The 14,853-nt window shown below is 39.7% G+C and overlaps 1 protein-coding gene across 3 annotated transcripts; it reads right to left on the reverse strand.

The window, feature by feature from the left end:
• Positions 1 to 447: 447 nt before the first annotated feature.
• ccnl1a (cyclin L1a) lies at positions 448 to 14,350 on the reverse strand. 3 transcript variants are annotated; one of them, XM_028572706.1, is made up of 10 exons: positions 13,649 to 14,340; positions 13,321 to 13,395; positions 11,763 to 11,872; positions 9,785 to 9,905; positions 8,486 to 8,550; positions 5,129 to 5,228; positions 4,268 to 4,372; positions 3,102 to 3,355; positions 2,797 to 2,895; positions 448 to 2,374 (listed from the first exon to the last, which is right to left on the reverse strand). In XM_028572706.1, the coding sequence occupies exons 1-10, from the start codon at positions 13,892 to 13,894 to the stop codon at positions 1,900 to 1,902; spliced, it is 1,650 nt and encodes a 549-aa protein (XP_028428507.1). In that variant the 5' UTR covers positions 13,895 to 14,340; the 3' UTR covers positions 448 to 1,899. The 3 variants fall into 3 exon arrangements, with proteins under 3 accessions (XP_028428507.1, XP_028428516.1, XP_028428513.1); XM_028572715.1 differs by lacking the exons at positions 448 to 2,374; positions 2,797 to 2,895; positions 3,102 to 3,355; positions 4,268 to 4,372 and adding an exon at positions 7,984 to 7,997 and having other exon boundaries at positions 5,143 to 5,228; positions 13,649 to 14,350; XM_028572712.1 differs by lacking the exons at positions 448 to 2,374; positions 2,797 to 2,895; positions 3,102 to 3,355; positions 4,268 to 4,372; positions 5,129 to 5,228 and adding an exon at positions 5,496 to 7,997 and having other exon boundaries at positions 13,649 to 14,350.
• Positions 14,351 to 14,853: the final 503 nt, after the last annotated feature.

A 14,853-nucleotide genomic window follows, 5' to 3' on the forward strand; every position in this document is an offset into this window, starting at 1 on the left:
CATGACAGAGATGGAGCAGTGGCATACAGGCAGACATCGATCAAAATCAATGTGGAAATGTTCCCGAAACCATTGCCTAGTGAAAATATGACTATAGAGTGGTTTTAACAGTTAACTCCTAATATGGCATGTCTGCAGGAAGACATGAGCACTTGTATTAGTAAGGCCAACAGCACCCTCTGGCTGTCATAACACACATTCTAAGGATTATACCCCAGGCAATACTCCGCTTTACATTTGGGGTAGATATAAATCATGCATATCTTAACTTTAACTATAACTTTGCCTCTAATTACAAGAACCAGGATCTTGAGATAAGAGTTTAAGTCAAAGCCCCCATTTGATAATACTCATGAGCAAGTCTTTACTCCTTTCACTACACCAAACATGTTGTTCAATAGGATTCATTTCATCACAACAGGAACCAATTCAATAAAGACTGTACAGTTCAGTGGCATAACTCATTTATTATTGAATAAAAATTGGACATGAACACATGCAGACTAAAAACCAGTGTAACAAATTGACAACCCTAAAATTCTGAAATTAAGTCTGCATCGCCTGCTGTAAAAAAAAAAAAAAAAAAAAAAAAAAAAAAAAAAAAAAAACAAGTCTATAACCAGTCAGCTGTTTGGAAACTGTACAAAACACAGCTTTAGCAACATACATGTCCAAAAAAAAGGAAACAAAAACCACTCGCTCACCAGTCCCTTAATGTGCAAACATATTGATCTTTCCTGAATGATCGCTTTTATTTTACATTTATTCATTTGATCCTTCCACTGAGCTGTTTGCTTTTATAAATCAAAGCGTTCACATTGTCAGCAGATATTGATCCATCTTTACACTGTAAATAAGTTTTGTTTTCCCAAAGTCCATAACTTTACATGTAAAACTAAGAACAAAGGGCTAGAGAGATGGTAGTGGTGTGTGGAGTGGAGGTATCATGGGAAAATTAAGAAAACCTATAGGTGGAAAGGACAATGAAGGTCTAGGACTGATGGTCACACTGCATTGGTGTTCCCTCAACCACTGATCATGTCTAACCGGGTTGGGAAAAAAAAAAAAAAAGATAGTAAACCTATAAATCTTATGTCCACTAAATGCTGGTAGATACTGCCGCAGGCTGGATTCCTCAGACGCATACATTTAATCTATTATAATAATAATAATAATAATAATAATAATAATAATAATAATAACACAACCACCTCTGCCGAATATCAGCTACAAGTGTGCTGTTGTGTACATAAGTCAAAGCAATGAATATTTTATCACCAAAACATGTACATGCAGAAGCTATGTGTAGGATTCAGGCAATTTCAACAGTGTTACCATAAATGCTTCTGATGTCAAGGCTTTATTACAGTTACAGAATATTTTCATAATAAAACTAAATTTTTAGTTATTTGGCTTAGGACAATAATGATTGAAGAGAATCAACATTCCTGTAAATCATATAGTTTAAATGGTAATTTTCAGGATGCATATGAGAAACCCAGGAGCCCAACTATGTTGGCATTAGGCTGGTAATATACCCCAAATGAAACCAAACAAGGCAAGTTCTCCCAACCATGGCAGAGGTGCAGCGTTTGGCTTCGAGAGCTGCATTGAGTGTGCTGACAATTTTGCAAGTTCTTTGTCAACAACCCCCAAGAAGAGATTTGACAGGTTGAAGGAAGTAAATATTTAGTTAACCTTTTTAAGAACTTGCAAGATGAGTCTTTCATTAAATGAACAGACCAGGGGTCACACTCATTTTTGCTAACAGTCAACCGTATTTAACAGCATTCAGAGAACATGCCAAATCGGATTTTGTTTCAAGTATACTAAAAATACTTCAGTGACCATCAGTCCTAGAACTAGCGCGTTTGGGTGTGTGTGTGTGTGTGTGTGGTCTCAGCGGCGGTGACGGCTATGTCCTGAATGCCCACTGCTGCTGCTGTGGTGTTTGCTCTTGTGGCTACGCTCCCTCTCTCTGTCCCTGTCGTAGGACCGAGACCTCTCCCTCTCCCTCCTGTCGCCTCGATGACCACCTCCTCGCTCGTGTTTGTGTTTCTTTGTAGAGAGGTCAAAGGAACTACGGTCTCTGTCCCGTTCCCTCTCTCTGTCCCGTTCCCTGTCTACTTTGACCGGAGTGCGAGACCGCGACCGAGAGCGCGAGCGCTTCCTCTTGTGACCAGATCCTCCACCTCCACTGTTGCTGTGGCGTCCGCTGGGCTTGGAGTCGCTATTGCCATGGTGGCTGGTCTTGGACTTGAGGTGGGGGAGGAGGGGTGAGGGCGGATGTCGCCGAGGCGATGGACTGCGACTGTGAGAGCGAGAACGTGAGCGAGAACTGTAGGTCCCTGAGCGACTGCGTCTGCTGTTGTAACTGTGGAAGCAGAAGAGAAAAGAGGAAGATAAGGAATACATTCAGCTAAATAAACAACTAGAATTACAACATTGTGCCTTTGTTGTGAAATGTCATAATTAGTGTATGAATTCTTGAGTTATGGCCAAAAATGCATTTTGTGAGGTCACAGAGACACTGACCTCAAAAATCTAATCAGTTCATCCTTAAGTCCAAGTGGATGTTTGTGCCAAATTCTAAGAGATTCTTTCAAGGCGTTTTTGAGATATTGCGTTGGATGGACGTACAACCCAAAAATATAATGCCTTCGGCCACGGCTGTCGCGGAGGCGTAAAAAAGGCAGGTTAACACATCCCTAACACATTTAGGAGTTATACTATCATACAAGTTAACACCAAGACAAGTAAACTAAGAATGTCTTTACATATTATAAGTGTTCTTACTGTCTGCGAGCAGAGCGAGATCTAGACCGGGAACGCGTTCTTGAACGAGATCCACTTCCGCTCCTACTGTTCCTTCCAATCTTTACGTCTTTCCTTAAGCTGAAAAAAAAAAAAAAGTAAAAAGATAAAGAATAGGCTTATGAAAGACACTTTTAGATAAACGGCACTACAAGTCAGCTCCTACTCCAAAACAAAAAATAAAAAACTTAATGGAGGCAAAATAATAGTAAGGAAAGTCTGGATGACTATAGCTGAAATATCATCTGCTACTACTAATACAAACTGTATGAGTGTTTGTTTCTTACCCATTGTGTGGACTCTTGTTGATCTGAGTCCGGCTGTCTGGATCCTTCTTAACTGGTTTGAGGGTCTGGGGATTTGGGGACTTCTCTTCCACCTTGACCACATTTGGGGAGCAGGGCTTGGAAGCAGGAGAGAAGCCACCCAGTGTGGAGAGTGCAGGGGTACCATCAGGGTTCAGGCCTTTAGCCTTCAGCTTGACCTCTGCCAAGAACACCTTCCTCCGCTCTACCTCTTTCTCCAGCTGGTCATAGTTGGGCTGGGGAAGAAATCACACTTCAATGAGTTTACACATAAACACCGAGTACTGGCTACCACCTCTGTACATGGCGCGTTCCACGAGCATGCACAGAGATGTTAATGCTCAACGCATTGTTGCAGTATTCTCCAAAACACCAGAGGGCGTACAAACAAAATAATCTGTGAATAAGCCAGTAGAGAGCGGAAGTAAAGGAAAGCAAGCTGCCTGGCAACAGTAGTAAACACATTCATGACACCGCCAAACATTACATTTATCTACTGTAATTATTAACATGACTGTCGTTTATCTCCAAATCGAAATTACTGTCTGCCTCTAAAACGGTTAAGAACACTCTCTCCATGAGGCCGGTTATTTTTTTATAGCTTTGACAAAGCAAGCTCATATTTTTCCACACTCTCAAGCAAAATGCTTCTTTTCCCAGTGTGGCGTCTCTCTCGGACCACATATTTAAGGCTGTTTGACTCCCTGTGGTCTGGTATGTTTGTAGAGGTGAACCTGCTCGGCCAGTCTTTCCAGACAAACATGCTGAACTGAAAGTGCAGCATGCATCAAGTTACAAAAATTCAGAGGTGCGTGACCATGCGCCGCGACAACTCGCAGGGCCTTCGAGCTAGACACAACAGATGTGAAGTCATTTTGTGGCTTGCGCCAGAAATACCACAGCGACCATAATCCTAGCTTAACACTGCTGCTAATAGCTTGTCTTGACAGGCAGTGTCAACGGCAATGTCATTTACAGCTTAATAGAAGGATGTGATGCACATTTCCACTGGGTTAAGAACAGACTGTCTAAAATTATTGCAAATAACATGATGATCCAAGGTCATCATAATTATGTGCTCTCTCTCTCTCTCTCTCAAAAAAAAAAAAAAAAAAAAAAAAAAAAAAAAAAAAAAAAAAGAAAACTACCTTCTTCCTGGTGTAGAGTCTAAGGGTGGTGATGCAGACCTCTTTAACGTTGTCATCACTGGCTCCAAAAAGCAGGTACCAATTAGGTTTGGATGGTAGAGGTATCTGGGAAAAACACGCACAAAAGGTTACATTTGGAGGGACTATACTGAGCAGGGGTGTCAAACTCATTTTCACTAAGGGCCACACTGGAAAAAGAGAATCACTCCAAGGGCTAGACATGTAGAGTGTATTGACATGATTGTTACTGTATGTACCTTTATAAAAAAAAAAAAAAAAAAAAAAAACATTTTGGTAACTTTTTTTTTTTTTTTTTTTTTTTTTTTGTGGCTTTCTCAGACATTTGTCACCTTTTTGTAAATTTGTTGTTTTTTCCAACATTTTAGTATGCTTTTTGTCGCATATTTGTTGACATGACATGAAGCCCTACAAAAGTCATCAAAAGAGTTCCTTAGCCATCATAGAATTTAGCAAATCAAGCAAAATCAATGATACATTTTTTAACAACAACCTGTTTCACAACCTGAATATGAAAACTCTCTGCTTCTGGGAGAATTTCTGAGTCTCAGAATCGGCAAATCTGCCATATTCTGCTTTGAATGTCAGGTAATTGCAGTTTAAAAAACACTTTCCTGTGTTTTTGGTTGGGCGCACAACTAGGCGGGCCAAAATTGATTGTGATCCCAAATTGATATACAGACCGGATCTAAATCTGCAAGGGGCCAGATTTGGCCTGCGGGCCTTGAGTTTGACATGTGCGATATGGATTTGATGTGACAACATTTAGTGGAAAAATAAGACTGCATAAATAAGCATTAATGGCAAGGTGAAAACATGTTTTAGGTAAACATTTCCGCTTACCTGCAGGGCTCGGGCAGCGAGGAATATGCAGGCACAGGCAATAGTCTCGGCTTGGAATCTCACAAACACATTTGTCCGCAGGGTATCATTCATGTAGTTCCTATAAAGGTAAATCAACACATAGAAACAAAAACATAGCATCTTCTCACCCATACCCACATCTTCTAAGATGTGTCACTGCTTTAAACATAAATTGTTACTGTAGGTTAATAATCTGCAATATTTGTCTATAGTGCCAGCACCTTATCAGGGCTTTATAATTCTTTCCAATTTCTGATAAAGATTTAGATTTTTCATTCCCAATTAAATCCTAGCAATTCTTAAAACTAAAATCTTCACCACTCAGAAATGTGTGGTGGGTGACTTCTAAACGAGCATCAAAATTAACTGCTCACTGATATGCTAGAGAATAGGCACAGAGCATATTAATCATAAGCCCTGATAGCTACAAGAAAACACATTTTTTAGTTACACAGTACTTAAGTGCGATTTTCATTTTTATCTTTAAAATTTAACTTTGTCCATTTCTCTCTGGGGCATCCATGGGAGTGCTGTATGTCACAGGGAAAGCATGAAGACAGAAATGGGAAATGATCTATTGTAGACCTGCCAAGACCATTTTACCACACCGACCTTAAGAGTAGCTAAAGACAAATGATGACTGAGACAATGACACATGCCTTGTGCATTTGTGTGGAGGGGGGAGAGCATGCAGGCATACAGATGCAACCCATCATCAAGAAGCAACACTTCCAGCAATGCAGTTTCTACTTTCAGATTGTTATATCCAAGGGAATAGAGAGACACAGCATGTATGGTGGCACAGATTTTGGGAGTCAGTGTCATGTTGACGTAATCAAATGATGCACTGGTCTAATATTCAGACAAACTAAAGTTTGTATGTTTAGTGTCTGAGCCATAGGGATTGCGACATTTCACCTTGATTCGAAGATTCAACTGCAACAACTTTTTACTTTAAATAAATACTTTCCAGCCATGATTTGAAACAGACCCCCATAAAACCATGATTGTATTTTTCTGCAACCCCATTTCCTCTATGACTTATCGAAAAGACATTAAGTGGCAATCTATGCCTCACTACTTAGGCTGTGTGAAATCTCTGTGCTACAACACAGATTATGAGTCAGTGGGTTGTCTGGGACAATGGGTAAATTAGATTAGCCATGGGAGAGCATTAGGAAAAACAAAATGGCCAGGATGTGAATCAGGCAACTATAGGGTGGTGTGAGCATCTATGTCCTTAAGAAACATAGAAGTCCTTAAGACAAAAACGTGTGAAAACAGAAACATTATGGTAAAACCCTGATAAACTAACTCAACGCTGATCCCATCCAGGTTATTATTAGGGCTGTCAATGCAAATTCGTTTAACGCCACTAATTTTTTTGACGCATTAACTCTGGTTCGGTTATGAATGAGCATGAAGCCCACAAACATACAGTTCACTGGTTTATCAGTGAAGTGTGAACTACGCTGCAGACTGGAGTCTCTGAACAGGTCCAACGGGGGCTGAATGTGCATCGGCAGGTCCGTGTTATGTATGAAGCGTCTGGATCCTCGCCGCATTATTATAAAACTATGATAATCTGGTCACGGGTCACATCTCTCGCCCACTTACTGGCACCGTCTCACTCACTCCTTTTTCCTGAACAAAACTGAACATCCAGTTATTATTTTTCTTCCGTGATTCTTAATTTTTTTTGCTCAGTACCAATGTGGGTGTTTCTGCAACTTCAACATCGAGGATTATGATGTTTATTGCAACTTCAGCAACATCTATCTTTTACGTTTGACACACAGCTAAAAGAAACCGCAATTATCGGATAACGGAAACACTGCTATGAGGGTTTCTGGACATTTGACATTGTTTTGTGGTGGTAATTGATTTCCAATAATAAATATACATACATTTGATTTGAATAAAACAAGTATTTTCCACTCCTGTGTTGATAGTGTAATTAAATACTTGCCAAATATCTCTCTAAGGTACATTTGGAACAAACAGAAAATGTGCGATTAACTATGGACAACGCATTTAAATATTTTAATAGATTGACAGCCCTAATTATTATCAAAAGGAACTACAACCACCAGGCTTCAATACTACAACTAATCACAAAGCAGTGAAACGTCCATTATTCAGTGGTGACACTCCAAATGCATACACCCATTCAAATATGTACTGCTCCACTGGAAGTTTACCGCAAGTACTTGTTGAAAACCTGCTACACAGGGATTACTTCAGTCTAACCTGCCTTCATCAAATGACCTGACCTGCACTTTGGCAGGTCAGTGTGAAACTGCTATGCCAACGCTACTATACATAACACATGGCCGTTGGATTCTGACTGCTGCGTGGGTGAGACAGGTCCTTGGGAGGCAAAACCGGATCAGCCTGTAAGACAGACACATGTCTGGACACCACGTCAGTTGGGGACAGGACACAGTATACTACTGTAAATACTAAAAAAAAAAAAAAAAAAAAGGCAGGTAATCTGGTCAAAAAGGTTATTCTGTTGTGGCTAAGTTTACTTCAATGCTAGATGCAAGTAAACTAGAAAAAAAAAGTCAGAATATAAATATATATGTAGCTACTTAGCAAAAATGGGCATTACAGTTGAAACCTTTGTAGCAAGACCAACAAATACAAATCCTTTTGGACACCCAAGAGAAAACAAGACGATGTTGGCTGTTGGTAAAGGCCCGCCCGCCCCCTTCAGTGAATCTTGGCATTGGGATTGGCTGTCTGGAGAGGGGCAGCCAACCAATGGGGGGAGCTTCCTGAGGTCATGTGGTTGGAGGAGGCAGAGTTCAGAGGTTCTTTATGTGACTTACCAGCATGGACTACCCTTTAATCAAAGAGTAGAGAGAAAGGACAAAGTTAAACCAAGTTCCCTGGGCACCGCAAATCAAACAGACTTCACAGCAAAGCCATGTAAGGGCAGACAAGAGAGTGAGACACGTAACAGGTTTGCAATAAAAACAAATCGCTCCATCAGAAAAAAAAAAAAAAAAGAGGTGGAAGGGTTAAAATGGAGTGAGGGAACGTCGCGGTCAGACCTGGGCAAAATGGTTGTTGAGTGCTTTTCAAATTTGTGCTTAAAAACACAAGGGGCACTTGAATATCACTTATCTGACAGGTGCTGTTTCCACATATGGGTGTGTCCCAAGATCCTAGCAGATAAATCATGTGCTCTTCCAAGTGATTCAACCATTTGAAACTTGTTCAACTTCACTTTTAGCCCAGGTCTGCTGGCACTTCTTGCAGACATGACACAGGTTGCTGCTGTGGGGGGGTGGGGTAGGGGGGTCAGTGGAGAACTAGAAAGGAACTTACCAGGCCGTCTGGACCAGTGTCTGGTTCTTCTCACATTCCAGGACTTGAAGGTACATGACGATAATCTGGAATCATAAAATGATTATACGTCAAAAACACAGAAACACTCCAGGTATGACATTGTTCAAGCTAAAGGCTGGTTTATGGATCTGCGGAGGCTCGACGCAGAGCTTTTGCCGTAGCCTACGTAAGTGGCCTGAAGTTTATACTTGTGCGTTGATCTCTTTGAGAGAATAGCAGGGCCGGCATGTGTGTGTCCGTGGGGAGTGTGTGGTAGAGCGAGAGAGAGTGACGGTGATTCGCTTCGGAGCGAGCACTGACTCTAGAAGCATAGTGAGAGAAACAAAGTGTCTCCCCTTTGCTTTCTGACCATGGTCAAAAAACTGTAGCAGGAAAAGTTAACCCTCTCCTTGATTTTATGTTTATGGAGAATCGGAAAAGGAGTAGCGGGATCTACCACGCCACGGACAAGCGACATGCGTCGCCGGGATGTGTAGTCACATTTTCTGAGAGGTGCACGTCAGGTTACTGCCCGTTGTCCGGCCTATGGTCTCCACGTACGTACCCACGGTGTCGATTTAACTCTGAAGCATAAAGCAGCCTTTAAACATGTTCTCATTGATATTTTCCACCAGGCGTGTCTGCGCTGCGTTCCGGAGGCGCTGCGACCCCCGCGAGTAATTGCGGACATTCAAGTCGATGATTAATATTCCACCAGCCACGCCACATCACAGAAGCGTGCAGCGGCTCTCCGCTAAAGATATGTGCCAGGTTTATTTTCAGTCGTGGGGTGTTCAGACAGTTAGGCACGAAGTGAAACAGTGAAAGAATCCAGTCAGTTTATCAATACACCTCCCAATATCGTATATGTGTCCTCTACAACACCACGGACAACGAGAGATTCATCTTGGAGGTGGAAAAACCATACGACATCACAGACCATTTTTATCAGGACAACGCCAGAAAAAGAGAAGGCATGGAGTTTAACTGTAGGAGTGCTTGGAGTGGAAGGAAGATACTAATTTAATAAACATGCGATTGTTCTGTAAAGTACTTGTAGAGACAAAGTCTGCGAGTCGGGCAGCAAGATGCTCCGCTTCTGACACGTTCCCGGTGTGATATTGTGCGCGGCGGAGGACGGAACAAAACTGGAATGCAGCACAGACGCAGCCAGTGAAAAATGGCTGTAAAAAGTGAATAGTTGTATAAAGCTGCTTCCTGAGTAGTTGTATCTGCATGGGAGGAACAAACTTAAAGCTGCAATAGCTAGTGTGAGTGTAGAGTGTAGCTTAAACTCACCTTGTGAGGATGCTTGACATGCACACAGAAGCCCAGCTCCTTCAGGACCCGCCGTTCCGCTTTGATGACTTGGTTTTTGGTATTTATGTAGTTCTGATCAAGTATCAATGAACTTGGAGTCCTGGTTTATAAAGGAATCAAAATAAAATAAAGTTTCCCCCTTTCGAAATAAAAGTAATAAAAGAAAGTGCCCTTTTGATTTCTTGCACTCTTTTCTTTTTCCCATTCCAACCAACTAAAAGCAACAGGTTTAAGTGTTTGCATGCCTGACAGTTTGCTGGGGTCTGTGGACTCCTGTGGTTCTAGTGAAAGCATATGGGATTTGTAGACAGCCCTCAACCTCATTCACACTGTATCACAGCTTTAACAGAAATATCAACTCAAGACCATTGGCCACATCACTACCTCAACACGCAACTCAAATTAAACACAAAACCACTATGAGTCACAAATCATCCTCACCTATTCTAATGTACTGTATACATCAATATAATTAATTCTCTTAACTAATCAAAACGACTGACTGCTTGACTTGTTAATAGTGCAGAACGATATCTAGACTCAAAGATGATATCAGAAAAATTCAGTTCTTTGTCCAATGACTACATTTTGACTGAAGAATACTGCACCAGTCTAGAAAACATCTGCTGGTTGAACACAGCAGATTATTTAAATACTACTGATGCAGACAAACACATCTACATATTGTTAGTTTTATAGCAATCATTAAATGCTACAACTTTCTAAAAACTTGGATTAGATGCATTATGATCTCAGTTTGAACTATCAGCCTCCTACTTTATGCACCATTTACAATATATGATCTACATCACAGTAACAGAGTAAACCTAACTTTAGAAAAACACACTGACATCCTTCTAACATTTATAAGTAATTTAGCTTATTTTACAGAACCAACAACAATCAAATTTCAAATCAAAATCTAGTGTTCTGATGTCTCACATAAAGATAAATTTAAATGTGAATACCGCCATGCTACAAACCACATGCATGGTAAAAACTATCAGTGTGATGTTTATTACTTTATGTCTAAATCCACATCTAAATAACAGAGTTGCTACAGGTGCATCAAGGTTACTGGTACATTTACTTTAATTCCAATTCAAATAACCAACTAACTATTAAAAGCTACAGTCCATGCACTGACCCTAAACAAAAACAAATTCAATTAATTATCCTAACTTCAACGAACAAGGAGATATTTCTAGTAAAGCCATGGTAACAGTTGGTGAACGGGGTTTTACTCTTGGAGCACAAACAAAATGCATGGTGAGGAGCAGTCAGTGAAGAAGACTACATTACCCAATGGTCCACAGATTGAAGGACAGATACCAAAAGCTTAAGATTGAACCACAGGAGTCCTCAAAGCGCCCCGGGGGCCAAGGACCTTCGGCCAACCTGTCATCCCTGATCCCAGTGCCCCACGGTGGCTCAGACCACGGGCGTCTCCCACTGGAGGGGGTGGGTTGGCCCTGCATCATGGTTGTCATGCCGACTGCTTCATCTTACGTACCATTCCACATCACCCAGGCTTTGGTAAATGTAGCTGGTCGCTGTTAGTTGGTTGCAAGGGAAAAAAGAAGCCAAGTTAATGCCAAGGTCTATAGTATTGACATAAACATATTTCTATGAAGACAAAGGCACATGCAAATATAGCAGTGATGCCTTGTCTTACAATGCTCAAAATGCAGCCAATTTTTTTTTAAGTGAAATTGTGGAGATATCAATCTCAGTGTAATGTCAAACTCAGATGTTATATGTAGACAATTACACGTCTGAAACTACCAGTGAAGCGGAAACTGAAAAGTTTTAAAATGGTTTAGAGCACATGGATAAACAGAAGGGCACTTTCACAGCAAAAACAGATCAACATTATATTGGATAGAACCAAAAGCAATGTAACAAAAACATGTATTATTTCCCAAAAGAGAAGACTGGTTTCAATGATGACACTTACTTTTTGCCTCTGATCTGTCTCAGGTGGTGGAAAACATTGATGACATCTCGTACTCGTCTCGGCGCTTCCTCAATCTTGGAGGCCAAGTTGATACAAGCCATAGCAACAATCTGCAAAGATAATTGAAGCAAAAAGTTGGAAGAAAGAGTTCAATAACCTAAGACATACATCCAGAGATAGAGTGCCCACACTCAACCAGTAAATGTGAAAATAACATTGATCGAGAAATGTTGCCATATTTGGCCTATTTATACTATTGTAGCTACCATTTTAATTAGGTCATTGTGGGAGAAGATGTACATCTGTAAGAAGGACTGCTTTAAAGCAATATTAAATTAATAGTTAATTAAAGTTAGATCAATAGTTATTTAACTGTTAACAAATAATGACATGATAATGAATATTGTTAACTAATCGCAAGTAATGCAATCATGTTTTATTGTATCAGTTTATTGTTTTAAATTTAACATTTAATATATTAAGTATTGTTAATGATTAACAAAGTGTTTATAAACCGTCAAACAGTATTTGGATGCTATTAAAGTCGCAACAGATGATTATAATACCTTGTTAATGGTTAATAAATAATTTGTAAAGCATCTATTACATTATTTAGATATGCCATTATCAGTGCAGTATTAATAATCTTTACGGATCAATTAAAAAAAAATGAATGGGGCAAATGAATGTTACTTGATGTTTTACAAACTACTTATTAATCATTACCTAATTATTGTATGCAGTAGTTGCAACTTTACAGCCATCCAAATATTGTTTATAGAGGTTTACAAACAATTATTAACCATTGGCAAAGTATAACTATTTACATTAATGTATAAACAATAGGCTTTTATATTACACTAAACTGATGATACAATAACATGCATTATAACATTGCTCATTGTTAGTGTATATTATAAATTCAATATCATTTCATTTTGTTAACAGTAAATTCAAGTTTAGTTAACAAGCATTTTGCCATTTATTAACGATGATTATAATGAAGTGTACCGATTATTGCATCATTATGTTTGTGAATTACAATATACTAGCTAGCTATAGTGTGAAGAATGTACCCATATTGGCCACTTTTAGAGAGCAGCATTTCTGATATTTGCTTTTCTCAGACCAATCAAACATATATAGTAATATTAACTGCATTACTAAGATTAAGTTTAGTTAGTTTGTAAATATAATATTACTGATATGATGGCAAAATGTATAAAGTCACATCGACCAGCCAACCAACCACCATTTTAATCTAGAAAAAAAGTTTGAATACGGACTGTAAGATAACATTAATGCTATGTTTACAATACTTGTGTAGCTACATTATTTGAGGTATTCCACTAGAGAAAAGTAATACTGTTTTGATTTCAGTGCGATTTCTGTACTTTGTGTGTTTGATTTGTTTAGTATTGATCTCCAGTATGTCCCCTCTTTGTCTTACAGCAGTTCAAAAAACAACGTATCGACAATATGGCTGCCACAAACGTAACCGTGACGTTACCGTGTAACCAGCGGCCCGACAATGAGCCATAAGCTTAAACGGACTTACCTCAAAACTGTGCTTGACGAAGGACTTGGAGTAGAAAAAACGATGAAACAGCACCTGACCCGTTGCCATTGCCACCTGACGAGAAACATACAGAGTATGATGTTTGGACTTTGTCTTGTATAAGCTTGCCTAACCTTGCACAATGGACCGCCGCCATTTTAACTAACGTTACACCACGCCAACGTGAAAAGGCTAATTTAGCAAACAGCTAACAACCAGGCCGCAACGTGTTGAGGACTAGAAATACATATTTGCTTACTGTGAATAAACCAAACACCAACATGTATAATATGAGGTAACGTTGGCCATACTATTCAAGAAGGTTTACCTGTGGTAACCGGAGAAGAATGCCCGCCGACTGAATCACTTCACATCCGAGTATGCGAAGGTCGGTCTCTGTGTCCAGGTCGAGGCCGTCGAGCATCGACGGCGTCGGAGAAAACCTTTCCTCTGGTATGAGCGAGTTGTCGATCGTAAGGTACACTTCCGAATAAACTTTGTCACCAATGAGGATGCCATCGTTATTTGTGGATGCAGTGGATGATACAGAAAGTGGACCTGCAGCCATCTTCATCCGAAAAACAGCGATAATCGGTTGTTATCAGAAAAGCTCGGCCAGCTTCGACGGAACGATGGCGGAGCAGGGTGACTGACAGAACGTGACGTCACCGTCTTGTTGAGACTCAAACGTGTGTGCACATCCGCAATGGTAAAATAGTTCCTCAATATTAAATCGTTAAACAAAAATCGCACGACTTTATTTAAAATACATATACAAACTGCACTGACTGTAACATGTTTAAAAACTCTTACGGTAAATGAAGCAGTCAGGCCGTAAAAAGGACCTCGTTACTAAGAACCCTTCACACCCCCTTACTTACGTTATAAGAACTCCATTCTCAGTGCAATATCCTCTTAATACGAGGCAAAATAGACTGTCACTACTTTTTTTAATGCAGTTTGCACACCATCTCTTATTTACTTATGGAATTGTTGTAGCTGGTTGCCTTTCATGCGTGTTTGCTTTCATGTTGTCTGTGTTTTCTATCATTGCAATAAAGTTTTTTTGAATCTTGAATTGGTCCCTCATTTACCCATCTTTTTTTATCCTTTACCTGTCTACAGATTGCAACCGTACACTCGTACAGTCCAAACAAAGTTAATCACGTCTATTATAAAAAATAAACAGTTAATAAACACATCAGTTGACCTGAGATACAATGGCTCCATTGTTTTCATTATTACAAATAGTACATTATCTCATGCTTCCTTCAAAAGCTCCGTTTTCCAATAGACCTATCCAAAGTATTTTAGATGAAAAATGAACCCTCAAACAAAAATAGTTGTTGATCATAACTTTTTTTTCAACTAGTGGTAGTTGTTATATTATAGCACTACTCTTATTTTTTCTTCTTAAATGTCATATCACATGTTGGCAATACAATCATCTCATTAGATAGTGTTCATTATTGTAGTAAGTGCTAGGTTTCCGACATCACCCGAAGGCAACAGAAGGAAGCGACTCACCACCAA

Source organism: Perca flavescens, chromosome 3 (genome assembly GCF_004354835.1).
Source record: "Perca flavescens isolate YP-PL-M2 chromosome 3, PFLA_1.0, whole genome shotgun sequence".
Taxonomy (NCBI): Eukaryota; Metazoa; Chordata; class Actinopteri; order Perciformes; family Percidae; genus Perca; species Perca flavescens.

Coding starts and splice junctions, on each gene's coding strand:
- ccnl1a (XM_028572706.1), bottom strand. CDS start 13,894: ATGAAGATGGCTGCAGGTCCACTTTCTGTATCATCCACTGCATCCACA. Junction 2,896..3,101: donor AACAAGAGTCCACACAATGG/GTAAGAAACAAA, acceptor TTTTTTTTTCAG/CTTAAGGAAAGACGTAAAGA. Junction 2,375..2,796: donor TCTCGCTCTGCTCGCAGACA/GTAAGAACACTT, acceptor CTGCTTCCACAG/TTACAACAGCAGACGCAGTC.